The 25,635-nt window shown below is 38.9% G+C and overlaps 1 protein-coding gene across 1 annotated transcript in view; it reads right to left on the bottom strand.

Annotated features, from left to right (window-relative positions):
• Positions 1 to 383: 383 nt before the first annotated feature.
• The window catches only part of LOC311077953 (uncharacterized protein), a gene marked incomplete at its 5' end in the record, with an annotated part of 66,377 nt that continues 41,125 nt past the window's right edge, over positions 384 to 25,635 (bottom strand). Inside the window, 8 exons of the mRNA XM_084106599.1 lie at positions 384 to 1,632; positions 1,717 to 1,788; positions 5,012 to 5,057; positions 5,132 to 5,234; positions 5,318 to 5,560; positions 5,689 to 5,946; positions 18,277 to 18,333; positions 18,418 to 18,795. Coding sequence (XP_083962725.1) covers positions 1,540 to 1,632; positions 1,717 to 1,788; positions 5,012 to 5,057; positions 5,132 to 5,234; positions 5,318 to 5,560; positions 5,689 to 5,946; positions 18,277 to 18,333; positions 18,418 to 18,795 — 1,250 coding nt within the window. The 3' untranslated portion in view covers positions 384 to 1,539. The remainder of the gene's footprint in view (positions 1,633 to 1,716; positions 1,789 to 5,011; positions 5,058 to 5,131; positions 5,235 to 5,317; positions 5,561 to 5,688; positions 5,947 to 18,276; positions 18,334 to 18,417; positions 18,796 to 25,635) is intronic.

The following is a 25,635-nucleotide window of genomic DNA, read 5'->3' as shown; positions in this document are numbered from 1 at the left end:
ACCAACACCTGTTCATCTTTTCTCTTTGTTTATCTGGCTGTTATAACTCATATACAGCAGCCAAACAAAATCTAAAGTTAAACATTTAAAGGTCAACTGCCCAACTAAATCAAACACCGATATCCATAATGGTAACTAAAATTGTGATTTTTCTCCTTCAGTGATTCTGCTTGTTAACATCAGGTGTCTTCAATAATGGTCAATCATCACTCAATCAATCACTTAATTATCTCATTAACTTTAACACTCTTGAGTCTGGAGCCAAATAAACTCCCAGGAGAGTTCATTTAAAACTGGAGTTTTTGCTGTGTGAGTTCATGGGTGGAATAAATATATGGCAGGACTTTTACTTTCTGACCCCTGGACTTTCCACCTCTGGATCTAAGCATATTAGACACACATATATTGTAGACGCAAAATAGAATCATGTAGTTGCATGATGTTTGATTATAAGTCCATTGAAAATTGTTCTTGAATGATTTTATGTATAGTTATAGGTAAAATCTCAGTTCTCTGGTTTGAAGAGAAGAGAACTCTGGTTTGGTCATTCAGAGGTCCTTAAGGAGGAGGGGGTCTGGAATGTTGTGGACTCGAGCAGCTTCTGCTGTTATCTTGATCGGGCACTGAGCTGTGCCATCTCTGAGCCAATGATTCTTTTCCAAGCTTTGACAAGTTCTTCCTTTAGTTGGGCTCATAAAAGTTCTTATGGCGCTTTTCCACTGCATGGTACGGTACGGCTCGGTTCGGTACGGCACGCTTTGGCGCTTTTCCATTGCATGGTACGGTACGGCTCGGTTCGGTACGGCTCACTTATGGCGCATTTCCACTGCATGGTACGGTACGGTACGGCTCGCTTCGGCTCGCTTTAAATGGTACCACCTCTGTTGAGGTTCCAAGCGTACCGTACCGATACTAAAAAGTGACGTGAAAACACTGCAGATCACTGATTGGTCAGACAGAATCATCACTACCAGCGTCATTGTATTTACGACACAAGACACTAAACCCGCTAGATTTAAATAGCCAGTAGACAACAGCCAACACTGTAGCGCCTGTTTTAAAAGTATTTGCTTTAAAAAAAAAAGAGTATAAACTTCAAAAAAGAAATGGCTGAATCGTGGTCAGTGGACGAGGTGCAGACGTTCCTCTCGTTGGTTGCCGAGGAGTGGATGGGGAAATGAAATGATGAAAAATTCGCATTTAATATGATGATGTCATGGCAGTAGAGACGGCAACTATAACGATCAGTCCCACCCACTTTGAAGCGGTACTAACTGCAGTGGAAAAGCAACCGAGCTAAAGCGAACCGAACTGTGCCGTACCGAGTCGAGTCGTACCACGCAGTGGAAAAGCGAAGCGAGCCGAACCGTTCCGTGCCGAGTCGAACCGTACCGAGCCGAACCGAGCCGTACCATGCAGTGGAAAAGCGCCATTAGGTAGACTGGCTGGAGCCTTCTTTTATGGTTCTGGATTGGTGATTTGGGGTCTGGAATGTTGGGTTCTGTGTGGAATTATGTTTGAACAAATCACCCTGAAGATTCATTTGTGTTTTGGTTCGCACTCAATCCTACACAGCCCATTGCAGTTTCCGCCAGTAGTGGGCATTTGTGCATCGTAAGCAATGACGTACATCTGAGTGAACAAGACGGAGGGAAGTTAGCGAGTGAAAGGCATGACAATTTTGGACTGGAACGCAGCCCCAGACATCTCACTTACTTTGAATGTGTTGTACAGGTCAGAGGTCATGGACTTGAGCTCAAGAGCTGTGTCTTCATTGTAATAAGTGAGCTATAGGGACAGAGACAGAATGACTTACATAAAAAAATAGAAGGAGGCAATATAAGCAAAATGTATAGCATTATATATGTATACAACAGTTCTTTCTGGTTCTCGAATTTCTTTGGCTGAGAGCCTTTTCCAGCCGTACGCTATTTGCGCAGTAACATCACTCTAAACTGCTTCACCGTTTGTATCACTCTGCTTGCGGTGACTGTCATGGCGGTCAATTAAATCCACCATATTTTTAATAAAAAGTACTGTAGTTGTGTAATGAAATTAAGTTTTAAGAGTTTTTTTATTGAGTTTTTAATATACAAATATTAAATACCCATGAATTCAAAGCTTAGACACAGGAAGAGAACAGTGAATCAGACATGTCCAGGATGATCACGGCATCATCACAACAGCCAAAAACACCTGATCATTTTCCTCTTGACTTTTTCTTGCCATAACAAATGTGTTTTATAAACTCGCAGTTAAAGCAGTCAGGGAGAAATTTATAGTAAAAAGTCAAGAGCCCAACAAAAGCAAATACTGATCATGGCTTTATTATATTCAATAAAACATCAACAACTAAATAACTGTTAATTCTCAACAAGAACTTGAGTACAGTATGAAAGAAATAATGTTAAACTGGTTTGTAAACTGGTTTCACACTCAGTGGCTGGAAGTCAGTTGTAGTTCTTGTGTTTCTCTTTTTTCTGTTGTTGTTTCTCTGTCCTTCAGTGATTTTGCTTATCAGGTGTTCATCAGTTTCTCAATTCACTCGCTTCTTTTCATTAACTCTGTCAAGGGGAGTATATTAGTGAACTAATGTAGGGAATAGTGAATGAGGGTAAAGGGTGTGATTGGGAAAACAGCCTCTGAGTGTCGAGCACTGTTAATTTACAGTACACAGCAAAAACTCCAGTGTTAAATTAACTCTCCTGGGAGTTTATATGGCTCCAGACTCTATGAATTTATGATTATGTCAAAACATAACCAACACCACCTAATCAACTTTTCTCTTCGTTCATCTGAGAGTTATATCTCAGATACAACAGCCAAACAAAATCTAAAGTTAGTGATTTAAGGGTCAAAAGCCCAACTAAAGCAAACACTGATCGCCATAACGGTGTATTTGGTGATTCTGCTTGTTAACATCAGGTGTCTTCAATATTGGTCAATTATCACTCAATGAATCACTTAATTATCTCATTAATTTTAACAGTCTTAAATGTTAATTTAACACTCATATTTTAACACTTTAACACTCTTGAGTCTGGAGCCATATAAACTCCCAGGAGAGTTAAAGGAACACTATGTTGTTTTTCAACCTTCATAATATATTTCCAAGACCCTTGTGATGGTACATCGACTTACAATAGGTTGAATGACACGTCTGCCATAGCCTGACGGGGTCTGTATCGCTTTAACTGGCACTACGTAACTTCGGGGTTCGGGTAGTAACCCGAGCACAAAAAGAACTACAAAATTCGACTGCTTTACGGCATACGTCACTTCCCCCACCACTTCCTCAAATTTGGACGTGAGAGGCCAACCAGTGTTTGTTTTCGGCTTTCGTGCGTATGTTTTTGTCATGGGGGCTGTTTACACCTGGCCACTTCATGCGTTTTCTCAGATCGGATAGCTATCCGATCGTGAAAAGACCAGGTGTAAATGCCCTCCGAAACGCATTCAAGACGGATTTGAATCCGACCGCTCAAACCACTTCAGGAGGTGGTCTGGGCCGCATTCCAGACGAAACTGGACAAGTCTAAATGCATCTGGTTGTTGAAACCACATATGTAAATTGTAATCCTCCCAAAAATGCTAAAAAAAATATAAAAAAAAACGTGTGAGCGTGTTATAGGCTATATGTTATAGACAGATATGACGACGCAACTGGAACACGCATCACCTCAGATGAGCAGCTGAGCATATTCATCAAGACAACGTGCAAACTATCGCGAATCAAAATGAAAGTAAGTCGCAGACGCTTAACACACAATCATCATCATTAAAAGTAAAGAAATGAAATGATCTTACCAGGGCTGTTACTGCTCTCTCTTATTGCGGTCTTTGATTTTGAAATTTTAGCTGATGATCAATAAAATGCAGCTCATATCTGTTGCTTTCAGTGACGCGCACTCCATTAAATCTGCATATAGCGTGGGAATTTACGACAGTGCAAGTATTCCACAGTGACTCTAGGGGTCGCTGTTTGACAAAAACACAATTTCTACACAGTGTGCCTTTAATTTAACTCTGGAGATTTTGCTGTGTGTAGGCTATTTTTGTTTTCTACAGTTTTAATGGAAAATGGTATGATAGTCAGAAATTGGCCTTTTTTACAGCAAGGGTTAACAGTGTAGTTCTAAAGTGATGTTTTAGAATTATTAACGGAGGCTTGTCAAGCTGTCAACTTGAGATTTGAATCTGTGGCGGAAGGAAGTAGTTCTGCAGAAAAGAGGGTTTTTAAAGCTACACTGTGTAATTTTTTAAGTTGATTCTTACCAAAAAACACTTTGTTCTTTCAAAATTTGATGTACTCATTCATGTGTAATTACTTTCTCCAACTAATCAAGTATTCTCGTAAGCGGAGAATCTGTGCCATTCAGAATACATATGAGCAAGTCACTCGAAAGGCGGCAGCCGTGTTGCACCTCCATCTTGAAAATACATTAGCCAAAGAGGGACCTAGAAATTCAAGCTTCGCCTTTCGCGCTTTTACTCAGTGGCACCGTGACGAATGCGAGGGGGAGATACTCATAATACGGCCACTGTAGGAGTTAAAACGCCCTCGGAATGGGAGGGGCTAGAAAGTAATATTCAGTTGGTAGTCATATACAATTTCAACGCTAGATGGGAGAAAATCTCACACACAGTGTAGCTTAAAAGACACTTCATTGTAATTTCTTATTTATTTACTCACGTGTGCCATCGAACTGTTGTATAAACGCAATATCACAATCACTAGCCGTGCGATTTGGTTGCATATCCACACGCTGTGATTACCTAGGGCCGAATCACAGCCGTGCTGATATACAGCAATACTGCACTACTACTTGTGTGATATTGCTCATATATATATTTAGAATCAACTCATTTGTTTCTGAATCAGACCCTGCTGCTCCTGCTGTATTTTTGTTCCTGCATGCATGCAGATCATGAAGACACATGATTATACAGATAACGGCTGAGCGATTTATTTTTTGCTTCTGTAAAGTCATGTTGTGTTTGGATCAATTACCGGTTCCTTAGTGAGATCTTCAGATTTAACCCTCCTTCGTTTCTTTCTGTAATAATGACAGAAATTAACAGCATAATGATGACTATATTTGAAATGATCAAAGTTGTTTGTGGATCTCACATTATAAACAGGATGACGATGATAATGATGATGACGAGGATGAATATTGCTCCACATTCCACTGTGATCCCAAAAACTCCATGCCAAATGGATCTAGGATGCACTGAAAGAGTGAAACATTATCAGCTAAGATTAACAGTCCAGACTGAAGAAAGATATACAGATTTTCTCTTACAAAAGCTTCACCTGTGACAGTTACAGCGTCTGATCTCTGAGATCCATGTTGATTGTGAGCCTGACAGTAGAAGCGTCCACTCTGTAGTGCACTGAAACTCTGTCCAGATCCAACAGCTGAGGTTTCATTCTCCTTAAACCAGCTGAAGTTCAGAGCAGGAGGGTTTGAGTCACTGATGCAGTTCAGAGTCACTGAATCTCCCTCCACTATTACACCAGATCCACTCATCAACACTGAGACGTTCCTGGGTGGGTCTAATAACAATCACCAAACTTATTGTTATAAGGAATCATAAAACATTTTGTGCAAATAATTATTGATGAAAATCATTATAAACATGCTGGAATGTTCAGCAGCATCTTGTGTTTTATTTTAAACTCACACATGACGTTTAAAGTCACAGTATCAGAGTATTTCTCTCCATGTTCATTGATGGACTTGCACTTGTATTCTCCACTGTCATCAGAGCTGATCTTTGAGATGTTGTAGATTTTTCCATATCCTACATTCATTCCTCCTTTAAACCAGCTGAAGTTCAGAGCAGGAGGGTTTGAGTCACTGATGCAGTTCAGAGTCACTGAATCTCCCTCCACTATTACACCAGATGGACTGATGGACACTGAGACGTTCCTGGGTGAGTCTGAAAAGAACAAAAGAAAACTCTATACTCATGGCATTTGTTATGCCAGTTCCAGTTTGGATCCAGCCTCTTATGAAGACTTCCAAAGACTTCAACAACAGAGATAGCGCCAACTCCTGAGGGGACTTCAAATGACGCAAACTCTAAATCAACATGTACCAAGGTTATTTTTTTCTATGTATCCATTTGTTAACATGTATTCATTGCCTCAACAAGCTCATAGTTTCTGCCATAAATTAATACATTTTTACCTCCATAATTTGTACACAGCAAAATCTCCAGAGTTAAATTTAGTCTGCCCAGAATACATATGGTCCCACTCTAAAGAGTGTTAAAGTAACACTGAATAATGGTATACGTTTACATGACACCATTGTCAAAATGATCCCCATTCACACAGATCTGCAAAAAAGACAAAAAACGCTGTATTCTGCTGCCAGGCCATTAGATGGCGATGAAACACTACTGAAAACGTAATACGCATGTGCATGACATCATCGTCTTCAGATATTTGCTTTTTTGTTCTTTATACAGAGACCGTTTTCAAAAAGTGCACTTTGAAACCTGTTTTTAAAAGTTCAGACACCCAAAACGCTGTTGTCGTGAAAATGAATGCCAAAAAAAAGTTGAGAACGGTGTCATGTTAAAAGGCCCCTAAGAGTTAAAGTTAATGAGATAATGAAGTGATTAATTAAGTGATGATTGAACATTAGTGATGAACACCTGCTGTTAACAAGCAGAATCACTGAAGGAAAGAGAAACTAGAACAAGAACAACAACTGACTTCAGCCACAGTCTAAGATGAAATCCACTAAAGATAAAAGAAGACATTACATCATTGAAGATCTCAGCAGAGGAGGATTAAACAACTCCACAAACAGCATTACCAGCTTCACTTATTACTGACCAGACTGATGCAGCGTTTTTATACGCCCACGTATAAATATTATTAATTATTATTCATAACGGATTATGATCAATAATTCATATTTTAATTATTTTTAATTATTTTCAGAATTTACTGTAGCAGAATCAATAGTATGATCATTTTATCAGTTCATCCAATGAACAGAAAGCATAAACAAGTATTAACTCTAGGAAATATAATATCTTCCTGGCCAAGAAAGAATTAATCTCCAGCTAACAATAAATTAAGAAATAATCACGGGTAAAAGCATCGGTAACTTGGATCGAAGTTTAAGACAATAAATTTGATAAGCACACACACAAGCAATATCTTTTCAAATACGAACAATACTTTATTGATTATATACTAACACACAAAGCTAATTATCTAAAATATCTAACACAAACCCACGCACACGCATACACACACATTCATAAAGAAGTTACAGAAAGAAAGAAATAAAAGAAAGAAATAAAGAAAGAAATAAAAGAAAAAGAATGAGTTTGGAAAGAATGAGTTTAAGGGTAAGAGGAAGGAAATTCCGAATTCCTATATGCACTTGTAAGACATGACCTGAACGAACCATCAATCATTAATTTAACCCTTCTATCGTTTCTTAGACAGGTTATTACATCTATCAAAACACCAGTTCAGTTTTAGTCTGGAGGTACTTGCGTCTTTGCTTTTGCGTTCCTTTTGGGAATTCCTTTGGTCAGCGTCAAAGGGGTTCGTTCGTTGGTTATGGTCTCCTCGTGCCTGGATAGATGGGGCGAGAACCAGTCACGTGGTGGCTGGCGGTCGCGGATGGTTGATGCGTCTTTGAAGTTGAAAGCGTGCGTTGCAGCTGTGAATCGTGGAACGAAACTTTGCAGCAAAACTTAACTTAAAACCGAGACTCACATCGGAAAATAAAGGAAAACTTAGAAAAGAAAAGAAGATTTAGATGAGAGTAGTAAGATGGCTTGAATAAAGCTGTTGAACCCGTTCTTCTGATCTTAATTTGGGTTCTTTTGCTCTTTTCGCTCTACATGGTTGCTAGTCTGAGTTAGATCTTCATCTTTTTCTGACCATCTCTCTTGAGAGTGATAGCAGAGCGTTTCTTGAGGGTGAACCCAGAGAGCGAGAGCACAGAGAGAGAGAGCTCTTCTCTATCAGAACATTTTTGAACGAACCAACTTCGAGAGAACTTAGAGAGAGAGCGAACAGAGAATCCAAGATTTTAAACTCAAAGTTTGTCCCCCCTCCTGAAGAGAGCGGACCAATTAGACACTGGCTTTGTTTGCAAAGTCATAAATAATGTCTTCCCTGGGGGTTTAAAGACCAGATGCAACAGTTTAGGCATGATTTCTAATTATCAGAATATGAAACATTTTACACAGATTTAATTCAAGCCATCTTTTGAATCAAGAGCATACGATCATACTGATATGAAACACAACACACTTTCATTCAAACATCTAACGGTTATAACATTACATGAGTTATACGGTATCAAAGCATATTAAACGGACACATGTATTGTAGAAACACATAGAATGATGTATGATGTTTTTAAGTCCATTGAAAATTGTTCTTGAATGAGTTTTACGTATACTGTAGGAAGAATCTCAGTTTTCTGGTTTAGAGAGAAAGAACTCTGTTTGTTCGTTCAGAGGTCTTAAGGAGGAGGGGTTCAGGAATGTTGTGGTGCCATTTCTGAACCAATCTGTCTTTTAAAAGCCCCCTCATATTGACAAGCTTTTCCGTTAGTTTGGTCATTAGAAGGGTCTTTTGCAGACTCTCTGGCGCCGGGATGGTGAGTTTTATGGACTTTGATAGGTGTATGTCTCTTGGTGTGTAAAGTGTATGGGCTTGAGACAGCCCTGAGGTCATGAGTATTTCCTGTTGAAATCTGTTTGCATCATGGGACCTCTTAATTGTGGGATTCTCTCAACCAGTCGGCGTTTCGGCAACAAATCTCGCATTGTCCATTCATTAGTTAGTTGGTGTTGGGGGAGGCTCTTTTAAACAGCCAGAATGATGACGATCATGAGACGTTCTGAACAAAATCTTCTCTTTTGTTCGGCAGGAAGTAGAGAGTTTGAATTAATTTTCTGGAAGAAAATTAGTCTGTGGTTGGTTTCTATTCATTGTCGCTACACTGACTTTATTTATGTCAGACGCCTACAGAAGTTCTTATTGAGAATTAACAGAAGGCTGCATTTACACTTGGCATTGACATGCGATCACCGAGATCAATCAAGCAGATCGGATCATAAGCCAATCAGGACACGGTGCGTTTACACCTGTCCACATAAAGTGGCATCTGTATCTGGATAACAGATCGGATCTTGCATTCCCGTGAAAAAAATAAAAATAAAAAATAAGTATGGCTCCGGTATAAAGTCGACCTGAAGTGGTGGGTTTTCTTTTAAAAACAGTTTTCAGTTGGGGTACATTTTACAAATCTCGCAAGTTGAGGAGGATGAAGAGGCTGCAAGTACTAATAAAGTGGACAGATGCCGTAATGGAAACGGTAAAGGGAAACGTATCCAAGAACGTTGCCAGCTGTGGTGGGAAAAATGTGTGTTCTTTACAGAAAATTAATGGTTCTGCAACTTTAGGGTGCGAAAGCAAACATTTCAGTATATTTGCGATGTACTTCGCACTCGACTATATCGCGAAACCACACAGCTATATGCAGCAATTCCTGGAGAGAGGAGGGGGAATAATGACAGTGGGAGGGGTTTTGTGTGACGTCCACCAGTGAATGCAGACACAATGGCTGGATTGCGTTTACATTACACTGAGATCCAATCACAATGCCTCCTCAACTACCTGAAAACCTGGATCTTCGTACGTTGCTTAAAACATCCGAGTTCAAATTACACATCCAAGATGATATCATCGTGCTAATCATGATCTGGCTAATTAGGTTCTTCGAACACACTTGCCGGATATGATTAGTATCGCTGGATTGAGTTATCTGAGATAACTGCGTGTTCATGCGCTGGTTAAAAGGGGATATGTATCGATAGTAACATTCTGTGACATTGCCAAATCTGTCATCATTTGAATGCTTGTCTTTTACGTGTGAAAAGCCCATCCCACTTACAACCATCCTCATATACAGGCCACCTAAACCACACCCACATTTCATTTCAGAATTAACTGAGTTACTCTTGTCAGTTCTTGGAGACTTTAATATCCATGTTAATTCTCCCACTAGCCAATATACTACAGAATTATTACAACTTCTTGATACACTCAATCTCAGACAACTCGTGACAGTCCCTACTCATACAAAAGGGCACACACTGGACCTCATTATAACAAATTTTCCTGTTAACAATGTTCATGTACATGATTTAGGCATATCTGATCATAATGCCATATCATTAGACTTTTCATTCCTGACCTCACTCAGTAAGCCTAAACACAAAATCTGCTTTCGTAAAACAAAAGACATTAACCCTGAACACCTGTCTTACGACCTACAAAACCTGGCCATATCCGCTCATCACTCTTCTCCTGACGCACTTGTCGACCATTACAATACCGGACTGCAAGAGATACTTGATGCCCATGCGCCCCTCAAGACACGGACTGTAACATTTGCACGCTCTGCCCCGTGGTACACTGGTGCGCTGCGTAGACAGAAGGCGGCTGGGAGGGTCCTTGAGAGGCGCTACGTTGCTTCTGGCCTGATTGTCCATAAAACTGCTTACAGAGAGCACCAAAGATCATATTCCAAATTACTCAGTCAGGCAAGGTCACAATACTATTCCAACATCATTAACAATAATCCAGGAAATTCAAAACAGCTCTTTAAAACAATAAATCATCTTCTCAGTCCGCTAACCCTGAGGCAAAATAACAGTACAGACGACCAGTGCAATAAATTTCTTGATTCTTTCACCACTAAAATAACTACCATCCGTTCTAACCTAACACCCAGCAATGTCATTCCATCCATCCCCTCAACCTCAGCACCAACATTCTCTCATTTCATTTTTCCCACACATAGACAGGTTGAAACTCTCATACACAGCATGAGACCCTCAACGTGCTCACTGGACCCCCTTCCCACTGCCCTGATCAAATCAAATATGACTTTCTTAAGCCCCCTCATCACCACCATTATAAATTCTTCCCTTCAATCTGGCCATCTTCCAATCTCTCTGAAAACTGCACTTATCAACCCTCGGCTTAAGAAACCCTCCCTCGATCCTGATGTTTTATCAAATTACCGGCCTATTTCTAATCTACCATTTCTCTCCAAAGTCATTGAAAAAGTCATTGTCACCCAAATCCACAGCCACCTTCACTCACACAGTCTTTATGAAAAATTCCAGTCTGGATTCCGCTCCGCCCATAGTACAGAGACAGCCCTGGTCAGGGTCACAAACGATCTGCTTGTGGCTGCTGACCAGGGCTCTCCATCCCTCCTCCTGCTCTTGGACCTCTCAGCCGCCTTCGACACTGTTGACCATGCCATCCTCCTCCACCGTTTGCAACACTACATCGGCATTTCACACACAGTATTTCAGTGGTTTCAGTCCTACCTGACTGATAGAGTTGAGTATGTGGCCCTGGGGGGAGCCAGGTCGAGGCCCCACACAGTCACATGTGGAGTACCTCAGGGTTCGGTCCTCGGCCCCACCCTTTTCTCCATTTATATGCTCCCCCTGGGCCGCATCATCAGCAGGCATGGAGTTGCTTTTCACTGCTATGCCGATGATACTCAGCTCTATGTCAGGTTGGACCCCACATCCCCCACATCATCACTCCCCACTCTAACTGCCTGCCTGGAGGAGACAAAGGCATGGATGACTGACAACTTCCTTCAGCTAAACAGCTCCAAAACGGAAGGTCTCCTCATTGGGACCCCACACCAACTCCGTTCCTCCCCTCTGACCGTTTACTCATTTGCTGGCCATGACATTTCTCTCACATCCTCTATAACAAACCTGGGGGTTCGATTTGACCCCCACCTATCATTTAACACCCACATCCAATTTATCTGTAAGACTGCATTCTTTCATCTCCGGAACATCTCCAAACTCCGCCCCTCCCTATCCTTTTCCGATTCAGAGAAGCTGGTTCATGCCTTTGTCTCCTCCAGGCTTGATTACTGCAATGCACTCCTCATCGGGATCCCTGGCAGGAGCCTGCAGAGACTGCAATACATTCAGAACTGCGCTGCCAGGGTTCTGATGAGGGTGCGTAAATCTGAGCACATCACTCCAATCCTCCATAAACTTCACTGGCTTCCTGTTAGGTTCAGGATTGAGTATAAGATCTGTCTCCTGACCTATCAGTGTGTCTACGGCAGCGCACCAGTGTACCTCCAAGACCTCATCAATAGGCAAAACCCAACCCGACATCTCCGTTCTGCTGACAGCCACCAACTCCAGGTTCCCAAGTCCAAACTCCGCACTATGGGAGATAGGGCCTTCCAGGTGGCGGCGCCTCGACTGTGGAATACCCTCCCCAACCACCTAAGGGCGCCACAATCTATCGAGGTTTTTAAAAATAATTTAAAGACTCACCTATTTTGTATTGCATTTTCTTAATATAATTTTGTTTCTTGTTGTTTTGACTGCTTTTATGTTTAGTGTTTTTACCTCTGCACCTGTAGCACTTTGAGATGTGTTCTTCATGTGTAAAGTGCAATACAAATAAATTTTATTATTATTATTATTAGTAGAAACATTGATCAGCAACGCTGCTATTGGCTGTTCAGCGTGCACTGTTAACCCTTGCTGTAAAATTCTGACAATATTATACCATTTTCCATTAAAACAGTAATATACTGTAGAAAATAAAAGTAGCCTACAGGAATATACTGTGAATTAACAGTGCTCAAAGTCAACACTCAGAGGCTGTTTTCACAATCACACCCTATACCCTCATTCACTATTCCCTACATTAGTTCACTAATATAGTCCACTTGAATGAAAAGAAGTGAGTGAATTGAGACACTGATGAACACCTGATAAGCAGAATCACTGAAGGACAGAGAAACAAGAACAGAAAAAAGAGAAACACAAAAACTACAACTGACTTCCAGCCACACTGAGTGTGAAACCAGTTTACAAACCAGTTTACGATTATTTCTTTCATACATGTACAAAAGTTCTTGTTGAGAATTAACAGAGATTTAGTTATTAATAAAATTTGTTGTCACCATGATGGAGATCAGTATTTGCTTTAGTTGGTCTCTTGTCCCTGGACTTCTTATCTTTTATCTCTCTCTGGCTGCTGTAACAGTGAGTTTATAAAACACATTTGTTATGGCAAGAAAAAGTCAAGAGAAAGTTGATCAGGTGTTTTTATTTTTTAGTGATGATGTCACAATCATCCTGGACATGCCTGATTTTCAGTTTTTTCCTGTATATAGTCATTGAAATTATAGTTATCTCATATTTAGCATATATCTGTGAATCTACTAAATGAAATCAATATTTCTGTAATCAGGTCTTCTGAAGAATATTGTAATCATAGAGTGCATTCAATTTTATTTTGCTCCTGCTTGGATCAGACACACACAGATATCAACAATCAGCACATGAATCTCAACAATGGTGAAAAGTTTCATGTCGCAATGCATGCTGGGTTCCAGGATAATATAAAACTCCCAGCATGCACTGCTGCATGAATAATAATAATAATAATAAAGAAATATTGCCACCATTGTTGAGATTCATGTGCTAAATTGTGATATCTCGGTGTTTCTAAAACACAGTGTAGCTCTGTTTCTCTGGTTATGCATCATGTGTTAAAAAAAAAAGAGTCATTGTATCTTATTGCTGCGTTTTCACAGTGGTGGTAACGTAACACTTTTGATTGAGGATTAAACTCTGAATGAATAAGAATTAATTCCTTAGTGAATGAACAGGCAATATGATGATTTTTGTCATCATAATCATTATAACTGCAGTCATTCATAAACTGTGTGTGCACAAGTGTGACTTGCAAAAACACAGCTCAAGCAGCAAAAGAAACCCTAATGTTTTAGCATCAGCATCCCAACTAAAGCAAGCACTGATCTCTATAATGGTAACTTCAAACCAAACATTTTCAATTAAACATCTCAATAACAACTTCTGTATGACAGAAATAAAGTCATACTGGTTAATAATAAGTGTAATAATGTGTAATGGCTGGAAGTCAGTCGTAGTTATTGTGTTTCTCTATTTTCTGTTCTTGTGTTTCTCTTTTCTTCAGTGATTCTGCTTACAATCACTTACATATTCCCTTAATTATCTCACTGCATTGTTACTTTTTACTCTTTGTAGTGTGGATTTCCTGTGGGGTTGAAAGGGTTAACTGTGTAAGATAAAAAAGACACACCCACAAAATGTATTTTAACAGTAATAAACTGTAAGTTATAAAACAGGTTTATACTGGCAACACTGTTGCCAGTAGTTTACTGTAAAATTATTTTTTTGGGTCACCATTGTGCAGAAGAGTAGAGCCTGAGCTTCAGTCCAGGAGAAGATCTACAAACATTGGTGATTTGCTGCATGTTGCTTTATTTAACAGACGGTGACTGTGTAGTTGCTGATCCAGTGGAAATTTTTTTATGTACAATAGTTTTTTAGTGGTCTCAAATGAAAGAAGTTCACAGTAATACTTTGCTCGCATTATTAATGCATTATAAATTTTAGTTAATACATTTAAATGACAGTTGGTCAATTTAAGGCAGTCGGTTTCTGCAAGTGTAATTAGTTAACTATAATTTAGTGCATTTTTACAGAAACAAACTAGATTACAGTAAAGAACTGTACAATTAACAGTATTTTACTGGCAACAGTGTTGCCAGTATTTTACTGTAAAAAAACCCGGTAAGGTCTAACAGTGTGGCCAAAGAGCGCGCTCAGTTTTTCTCCTCAGCAGAGCAATAACTAATAGTTGAAGTTTATTCGGAATTTTAATGTTTAATCAAAACGCCAGGGAACACCTCAAAGTCTGCAAAAGCCAGGAGAGAAAAGTTGGCAAAAAGTAGCAGACAATTTAAATCCGTTAGAAGTGGCCATGTTAGATGTTTTTATCACTTATTAGCCTATATTTTGTATTTTAATAATTGCATAATTACTTTGTTCATTGTAATGTCAGAGTCACCACACTAGAACATGGGAACAAATAAAAGTGAAGTACAAAAATATTCTACATAATGGTAATTTTTAGTTATATTATAGTCTCTTTTATAAAAAGACACTGTTAAATAAATGGTTGTCTGTTTATAAAAGCAACCAAGAAAAAGGCTGAGAAAAAAAAGAAAAGATCTTAGTAGCCTACACTGTAAAATATTTTTTGCTGCATTAAATTAAGACTGTATAGTTATTTCAACTGTTAAATCTTGAGTAATGATGAATTGCTTTGACTTGTGAAAGTGAAAACTGATAAACTTATGTTAATGTAAAAATATTTTGCCATGAGTTATTGATCACATTTTTCCCGAGTGTAGTTCATTGTAATGACATTGTGTTTTCCTCTTTTGTGCACTTTTACATAATACACCAACACTTGTATCTGTTCCCAAGAAAGTGGTGGCTGAAATATGTGCAGTAAGTGGACATTTTCTAACTTTCCAAAGGAAAGAAAGTATAAGACTTTGTAATGTCCATTTGTTTCCATTGCACTGGACAGTGAATAAACCCTCTCAGATAACTGTCATATGGAGGAACTAGCCTACTTGCAAGTGCATAAATAACTTTTCTTAATTTATACTTGTATGCTTTATGGCTGCAATATAAGTTGCAGGATTCCACATCTACAGAAAGGCCTACAGAAGAGTCTGCACAGACAGAGGAGTCATAGGCATACAGGTGGGCAGTGTATAGCCAACTTTTCCTTTTTATTTGTTGCATGAGGCATGTGTCTAATATCTCTTGTTGCAGGCACTTGACCACTGGCTTTTCTTTACAAAGAACAATTGAAATAAAGTCGATAATGATAATAAAGATATATTATCAATTCACTTATAAGATTGATCATATCAGGGAGAAAATTATAACTATGCAACTGTCTACTACAGTATGGCATCAGGCAGTGCATTGTAGTCTCCCTGAGGAAAAAATTGATTCATTCGTTGCTGTAGGAGAGGAAGAATTTACTAAACTCATTAAATCATCTAAATCGACAACATGTATGTTAGACCCTATACCCTAAACAAAATCTAATGTTAATAGATTAAGGGTCAAAAGAGTCCAACTAAAGCCAACACTGATCACCATAATGGCAACTTAAAAAAGAGATTTTCTCCTTCAGTGATTCTGCTTGTTAACATCAGGTGTCTTCAATAACTTGTATGAGTATTTAGCACTTTCTTTTTCTTTCAAGTTCACAGAACTGATATATTTTAAGTAAACTGAACTGTTTCATTGTTTTGAGTTTTATGAAATTATTTATTTTAATTTAGACAAACTTAAGTTTAACTGAAATGGCTGGGATGTCTATTTCCCAGCATGCTTTGCCAATGGCACTCGAAAGGGAGAGTAAATGCTAAAATTAAGTGTAATATAATGTTGTTTCTGTGTGTGTGTGTAAGATTAATGTTAAGTGTGAGATTTAGTAGTGATTAATGTTTTGTTATGCTAATTTAGAATAATTTCTGTTAATGTTGACTTTACACTGTAAAAAATAAAATCTTAAAAAATCGGTCAATGACTGTCAGCTATACATCACTGTATCAACAACTACACAGTTGCTGTTAGTTAAATAAAGCAACATACAACACATCATCAGTGTTTCTCTGCTCATCCTGGACTGAAGCTCAGGCTCTACTCTTCAACACAATGGTGACACACGAAACGCACCATAGAGAAACACTTTAAACCCCAAAAGAACATTAAACACTACCAGATCTCTCAGGATCTCAGCATCTTCACTTATTACAATCCAGACTTTATTTATTTCATACTAACATTCTTATTGAGAATTAACAGAGGTTTAGAAGTTGAAGCTTTATTGAAAAGAATACAGTTTGATGTCACCATGATGGAGATCAGTGTTTGCTTTAGTTGGGCTCTTGACCTTTTAGGTTAAGTTTTTCTCTGGCTGCTTTAACTGTGTGTCTTTGATGCATATTAGTTATGGTAGAAATCCAAGAGAAATTGAGATCAGTGTCTGCTTTAGTTGGGCTCATGATCCTTGAACTTCAACTAAAGCTCAAGGATCATTTTTTTTATTCTTTTAGGCACACGCAGACGTCAAGATTCAGTCTATGCATCTCAACAATGGTGACGAGCAGAATATTCAATTAGGAAAAGTAAATTACATAGACAATTCAGATCATAATTTATTCATACCGCAATGCATGATGGGAGCCATTAATGAGTTGTGATTGGTGGCAGCCACTGCAACATGCTTTATTATTGTCACCATTGTTGAGATTCACAGGCTGATTATTGATGTCTGTGTTTTAAATGAATTTAGTTGAAAGTCTTTTGATCAGAACAATGTTTATTAAATATTTTGAATTGTAAGTAAAGTACTGATAATCATAGGCTGAAGAACCACAAACCTGCTGCTAACAAGTTAAACCAAAATATCTCAATAAGTTTTATTTTTCAGATCATAGCATGATTATGTCAAAACATAACCAACACTATCAGATCACATTTTACTTTGTTCATTTAACTGTTATAAATCAATAACAGCAGACAAACAACAGTAAAAATTGAAATAAACATATAAGGTTCACCCAACTAAAGCAAACACCCATCACCATAATGGTAACTTACAATTTGTGATTTTCTCCTTCAGTGATTCTGCTTGTTAACATCAGGTGTCTTCAATAATGCTCAATAATCACTAAATTAATCACTTAATTATCTCATTAACTTTAACACTCTTGAGTGTTAATTTAACGCTCATATTTTAACACTTTACACTCTTGAGTGTGGACTCATATACACTCCCAGCCCCAGGAGTGTTAATTTAACACCGCTCCATCTGAAAGCAGGTGATGGCGATTTACTACTAATCAAGGAACCGGCTTTACTGATGAGATGCGCATAACAATATCGTGCGATATATCGCCCAGCCCTAGCTGACACAAGAGCAAGACATACGATAATGACCCTGAGAAATCACTGTATGGATTAACAAATCAATTGGAGACAACAATATGTTGCTACTGTATTTTCTACAGTAAAGTACTGGCAACAACAGCTGATATATGTATATATATGATTTATAGTGGTGCAGTAAATATTTAATTCTTCTGACACACGCACACATCTATCCAATGATACAGAGTGGCGTTTCCTAAAAGCATCGTAAGCCTAAGTTGATTATATAGACCATTGTGTCAGTTGTTCTACAATCAACTTATGCTTACGATGCTTCTGGGAAATGCAGCCCTGATCTGTAGCCTACATACATTAGAAAACACTCAGAAAATAAGCCAATAGAGACACAGTGTGTAACATTACCAGGTGAGATGGTCACTGGTGTGACAGTTGTAAGGCTGGTGTTAATGCTGCCAGTGTCTGAAAGTTTGGATGAATAGTGATTAATGAACAGAGACACAAATATCATGAGTGTGTAGAAAGAGCTCATGTGAATATAATTACCTGCACAGTATGCTGAACAGAAACCAGTTGGTCTAACCAGCTCATAGACATAATAATCGTCTGGACAGGCTTTGACTTTAATGGGAAAAGACCCGTGAGCGCAGCAGTAACTCCCATCATTACCGCAGACATCTCGAGTGACGACTCCATCTGTTACTGTTGGGTGTCCACCACGCATCCACAGTGCGGTATCAGTGCCACAGCTGGACTGAGCAACACACGTGTCTGGGATATGAGCGCTCATGTTGTTAATGAAGAGACGATACCAGCCGCTCCAGGAGACAGACCAGTCACACTTGGAGTTATTGTAATGTAAGCCATGTGTATTATTGATGGATCTCCATGTATCGTTCAGCACAGTGTAGTTGTAGCAGGGGTCTGCAGAGAGATTAACTTATGAAAATATATTAAGAAATTAACAAGTTTCTGATTACAAAATGTAACCAAAAGTGCAGCTTTAGACATTACTTTTTGTTCTTCTTCTTCTTCTTTTGCTAATTCGGAGCGATTAATTTCGATCCACAATATTTTTTCAAATGCATTTATAGGATTATTTAAACATCAATGCGTCTTAAAGAAAAAGACATTTTAGACAAATTACCTAACATTGCCAGGTTTTCAGCGGGGATCATGGGTCATAAACTAATATTAAAGTAACAATCTGACATTCAGTTTCCTCAATATTTCATATGCAAATAATAAATAAAAAAACTAAATGATTTCACTAAATCATTTTTTTATTTTTATTTTTACAGAAAATAACTTTATTTTACAGTGTAGTGTCCTCAGCAACACTGTATCAGTGGTTTGATCGGGTCTGACTCTTCCCACTAAGCAAAATTATGTCCAAAAGACGTCTTTTCAACGTCTTTGTTACAAAAATCGGACGTTGAAATGACGTCCACTGAGGAGCCAGAATGAGAGTTTTTATGACGTCTTTTTTTGACGTGTTCTGCACGTCCGATATAGACGCTCATCGAACCTTCGTACAAGTTTAAAACTAGTTCAGATGTGGCCATTGTGGACATATTTCAACATCATTTATGGTCTCATTTATACATAATTACTTTGACTATTGCTGTCAGATGATCTTAGTGAGAATTAACAGGTTTAGATGTTGATATTTGTTTAATTTGAAGTGTCACCATTGTGGTGATCAGTGTTTGCTTTAGTTGGGCTCTTGGTCCCCTTTCTTTTTACTTTAACTTTTATTTGACTGCTTTAACTGTGTGTTTTTAAAACACAATTGCTGTGGCAGAGAAAGCCAATAATAAGTAAGATCAGCTGTTTTCAGCATATTGATGATGATGAAATCATCACAGAACAAGCATCTAATGTTGTCAGATGTTTTGGCATTCATAACCACCAACCTTGTGGAGCTGCAATATTGGTGCCAAAAGCATTAAAATTATCACTTATTTGAATGTGTATAAAAAGCATGTGCAGATGATGTTTTGAGCAAGTGTATCACGTAGTCACACACAGACATCAAGATTTTGGATATGAATCACAACAACGGTGACAATCAAAACACAAAAGCTTGGGAATTAAGGATGAGTTTTGTACTATGAAAGCTACCCATCATGCATTGCAGCATGAATCTTTTATTTTATTTTAAATTGTCACCATTGTTGTGAATCATATGCAAAATCTTGATGTCTGTGTGTGACTATATGATACATTTGCTCAAAACATCATGTGCACATGCTTTTTATACACCTTCAAATAAGTGATCATTTTAATGCTTTTGGCACCAATAATGCAGTTCCACAAGGTTGGTGGTTACGAACAACAAATATAAACACAAAACATTAAACACAATATTAGATGTCCATTTTGTGATGATTATGTCATCATCATCAACATTGAGCTGATAACACCTCAAACTTTTTAGGCTTTCTCTGCCACAACAATTGTGTTACACAAACACACTGTTACAGCAGCCAAAGAAAAGTTAAAGTAAAAAGAAAGAGGACCAAGAGCCCAACTAAAGCAAACACTGATCACCACAATGGTGACACTTCAAATTAAACAAATATCAACATCTAAACCTCTGTTAATTCTCACTAAGATCATCTGACAGCAATAGTCAAAGTAATGATGTCTAAATGAGACCATAAATGATGTTGAAATATGTCCACAATGGCCACATCTGAACTAGTTTTAAACTTGTACGAAGGTTCGATAAACGTCTATATCGGACGTGCAGATATGGACGTCAGTGGACGTCAGTGTCCGATTTTTGTAACAAAGACGTTGAAAAGACGTCTTTTGGACATAATTTTGTTTAGTGGGTTAACTAGCACTATTGAGAGAGAGACAGAGATCTGTCGTTCACTCAGTGACAGTCAGTGTTTGAGCTGAGAAGAGATCAGACATGAGGTACTCAGAAAAGTGTCACTAAAGCTCAGGATGGACAGATTCGACACATGCGCACTCCGACTGCACCAGTCCTATAGAGGGCAGTGTAGTCGTGACTCGTGTCAGCTACAGGACCTCTGCTCTGAGGACAAAGAAGAAGAAAAGGTGTGTGTTCCACTCATACACAACCTCAATTTGCATATTGCTCTCCACTGTGTGTGTGTGTGTGTGTGTGTTCTCTGCTGTGTTTGTGTGCTCTCCGCTGTGTGTGTGTGTGCTCTCCACTGTGTGTGTGTGTGTGTGTGTGTGTGTGTGTGTGTGTGTGTGTGCTCTCCGCTGTGTGTGTGTGTGTGTGTGTGTGTGCTCTTCGCTGTGTGTGTGTGTGTGTGTGTGTGCTCTCTGCTGTGTGTGTGTGTGTGCTCTCCACTGTGTGTGTGTGTGTGTGTGTGTGTGTGTGTGTGTGCGCTCTCCACTGTGTGTGTGTGTGCTCTCTGCTGTGTACACAGCAAAATCCCCCGTGTTAAATCAACACTGCTCAGAGCAAATATGGTCCCACTCTACAGAGTGTTAAAGTAACACTAAAGCAGTGTTAAAGTTAATGAGATAATTAAGTGATTAATTGAGTGATGATTGAGCATTAGTGATGAACACCTGCAGTTAACAAGCAGAATCACTGAAGGAAAGAGAAACACAAGAACTACAACTGACTTTTAGTCACAGCCTTAGATGAAATCAACTAAAGATAAAAAGAAGACATTAAATCTGTGAAGATCTCAGCAGAGGAGGATTAAACAACTCCACAAACAGCATTACCAGCTTCACTTATTACTAACCAGACTGACTTTATTTCTGTCACACGTCTACAGAAGTTCTTATTGAGAATTAACAGAGGTTTAGATGTTGATGTTTTAAAATCACCACTAAAAAAATCATCATTATGGTGAACAGTGTTGCATTTAGTTGTGCAATTTGACTCTTGACTTCTTATGGGAGTTTATGGTCTTTGTAACAGTGTTTACTAAAACACATAATTTGTTGCAAGGAAAGCCAGAATCAAAGACAGTCAGGTGATAGGCCTATAGTTTTCAATATCATAAAGTTTACAAATATTATCATTGACTAAAAGTGGTTATTTGTTATTAATATATATTTTTTAACAACATTGACTTCTTTCTTCAGATCAGACATCAAGCTGATTTTTTTTTTTTTTTTTTTTGATTTATTGGGAAAGCAATCTTTGGACAAACACACAGACATCAAGAATCCACATATGAATCTCAACAATGGTGACATGCTTTTTATGCCGCAATGCATTCTGGGAGGCACCATAGTATAAAACGCTTGGCTCCCAACATGCATTGCAGCATGAAGCATTCATAAGCTGCTTCTTGATGTCTGTTTGTTAAAAAAAAAAAAAAAAAAAAAAATGATTTTCCAAAAAATGTGTTAATGTATATAAAAATCAAAATGTCTGCTCTGTATCAAGAAAGGTGTAAGCTATGTTTTAATAACAAATGACAACTTATGATCAGGGAAAAGATTAGTGAATCACTCTACTTTATAATCATGAAAACTAAACCACCTGAGCGCCTTTGTCTTTGGCATTTGGCATACTGTTACAAAGACCCAAATTGTACTTAAAATGCCAAGATTCAAACTGCCCAACTAAAGGAAACACCGATCACCATAATGGTGGCCAAACATTTTAAAACATCAACATCTAAACCTCTGTTCATAAACATATGACAGAAATAAAGTCAGTCTGGTCAGTAATAAGTGAAGCTGGTAATGCTGTTTGTGGAGTTGTTTAATCCTCTTCTGCTGAGATCTTCACAGATTTAATGTCTTCTTTTATCTTCATCTGATTTAATGTGACTGTGACTGGAAGTCAGTTGTAGTTCTTGTGTTTCTCTTTCCTTCAGTGATTCTGCTTGTTAACTGCAGGTGTTCATCACTAATGTTCAATCATCACTTAATTAATCACTTAATTATCTCATTAACTTTAACTCTGCTTCAGTGTTACTTTAACACTCTGTAGAGTGGGACCATATTTGCTCTGAGCAGTGTTGATTTAACACGGGGGATTTTGCTGTGTATTTACTCTCCGCTGTGTGTGTGTGTGTGTGTGTGTGTGTGTGTGTGTGTGTGTGTGTGTGTGTGTGTGTGTGTGTGTGTGTGTGTGTGTGTGCTCTCCGCTGTGTGGGTGTGTGTGTGTGTGTGTGTGCTCTCCACTGTGTGTGTGTGTTTGTGTGTGTGTGCTCTCCGCTGTGTGGGTGTGTGTGTGTGTGTGTGTGTGTGTGTGCTCTCCACTGTGTGTGTGTGCTCTCCACTGTGTGTGTGTGCGTGTGTGTGTGTGTGTGTGTGTGTGCTCTCCACTGTGTGTATGTGTGTGTGTGTGCTCTCCACTGTGTGTGTGTGTGTGCTCTCTGCTGTGTGTGTGCTCTCCGCTGTGTGTGTGTGTGTGTGTGTGTGTATGCTCTCCACTGTGTGGGTGTGTGTGTGTGTGTGCTCTCCACTGTGTGTGTGTGTGCTCTCTGCTGTGTATGTACTCTCCGCTGTGTGTGTGTGCTCTCCGCTGTGTGTGTGTGTGTGTGTGTGTGTGTGCTCTCCACTGTGTGTGTGTGTGTGCTCTCTGCTGTGTATGTACTCTCCGCTGTGTGTGTGTGCTCTCCGCTGTGTGTGTGTGTGTGTGTGTGTGTGTGTGTGCTCTCCGCTGTGTGGGTGTGTGTGTGTGTGTGTGTGTGTGCTCTCCACTGTGTGTGTGTGTGTGTGTGCTCTCCACTGTGTGTGAGTGTGCTCTCCGCTGTGTAGGTGGGTGTGTGTGTGTGTGTGTGTGTGTGCTCTCCACTGTGTGTGTGTGTGTGTGCTCTCTGCTGTGTGTGTGTGTGTGTGTGTGTGATCTCTGCTGTGTGTGTGTTCTCTCTGCTGTGTATGTACTCTCTGCTGTGTGTGTGCTCTCCGCTGTGTGTGCTCTCCGCTGTGTGTGTGTATGCTCTCCACTGTGTGTGTGTGTGTGTGCTCTCCACTGTGTGTGAGTGTGCTCTCCGCTGTGTGTGTGCTCTCCACTGTGTATGTGTGTGTGTGTGTGCGTGCTCTCCGCTGTGTGTGTGCTCTCCACTGTGTATGTGTGTGTGTGCTCTCCGCTGTGTGTGAAACACTGAACACCATCATGGTGACATCAAATTTCTGTTAAAGTTTTTTTTTTTTTTTCGGTTTATTTAAATTAGAATATTTTACTTTAATTTAATGGTTTTTGTTTGGCAGCCGCAGCTGACAGTCATTTGACCCTGTTTTACTTTAAAAAAAATGTTTTTTTACAATGAAGGTATATGATCGTAATAATTCAGGAAATACCTGTAAAATAACAGTGTTTTTCAGTTTATTTTATTTAGGATGTTTTACTTTAATGTTACAGGTTTTTTGGGGCTGCCAGTCATTCAACCGTTTTACCATTTAACTGTTTTGTTACTGTTTAAATACAGATTAAGTTTGTAATTTTACATATCTCTATCATACTGCTTCTTGCTTCTTCATAGTGACGAAGCGCGTTTGTCCATTTAGGGCCACTGTAGAAACATGTAGAAACATGTCGACACATTTCAATGTAAGGGGACCCGCGGTGTGTGTCGAGAGAAATGGCTCATTCTAAGGTAATAAAACATAACGGTTCATCAAGTAAGGTCTTTATACACCACTGAAAACACAGTTATATTTATGATATTGGATTTCTGTCTGATTTAACAGTCTGATTCACTTCTGTTGAAGTATATGCCTGTGTAGGGACTTACCCAGCCAGCACAGCCATGTGGGGCCCAAATGGGTTTGACCTGGGCTATCTAACTGGGACCCAGCCAGTTTTGTCCTCAGTTTCCATGTAGGCCCCACATGGGTTTGCCCAGATGAAATGAACACTGCTTAGTGTGCACACTACAGGCTGTTTAATGTAACACTTAATCAGTGTTGGAGGTAATGAGATAATCAAGTGATTGAATAATGATTGTGCATTATTGATGAACACCTGCTGTTAACAAGCATAATCACTGAAGGAAAGAGAAACACAAGAACTACTTCCAGCCACAGCCTTGGATGAAATCAACTGAAGATAAAATACATTAAATCTCTCAAGATCTGATTAAACAACTCCACAAACAGCATTACCAGCTTCACTTATTACTAACCAGACTGACTTTATTTATCTCAGACGTCTACAGAAGCTCTTATTAAGAATTAACAGAGGTTTAGATGTTGGTTACTTATTTGAAAGTAATAGTTTGGTTTGATGTCACCGTTATGGCGATCAGTGTGTGCTTTAGTCAGGCTCTTGACTTTTTAACATTAGATTTTGTCTGGCAGCTGTATTTGTTTGTTATGATGAGAACAGCAAGAGAAAATGTAATCTGATGCTGTAAGCTGATTGGTGATAAGAATATAATCTTGGCTTAAGTCACTGATATTATGTGTGAGGTTTATACGGGTAGTATGTTATTCATTTTGTTTTATTGTTGTGATTCTACAGCAAGAGATCCAGCACAGTTTAATCAGAACATCAAATGATTTTTAACACACCATTTACATATTTTGGGCTCTTGTGAGTTTTACTCGCACACAGACATCAAGAATCAGCATATGAATCTCAACAATGGTGACATGCTTCATGGTGCAATGCATTCTGGGTGCATCATACGAAACTTATCCATGGCTCCCAGAATGCATTGCAGCATGAAGCACGTCACCATTGTTGAGATTCATATGCTGATTCTTGATGTCTGTCTGCGAGTAAAATCACAGGAGGCCAAAATATGTAAATGATGTATTAAAAATAATTTGATGCTCTGATTAAATTATATTATTCTCTTG

The sequence above is a fragment of the Abramis brama genome (assembly GCF_963993115.1).
Source record: "Abramis brama genome assembly, chromosome: 2".
NCBI lineage: Eukaryota > Metazoa > Chordata > Actinopteri > Cypriniformes > Leuciscidae > Abramis > Abramis brama.
This window is presented reverse-complemented; position numbering and strand designations above follow the sequence as displayed.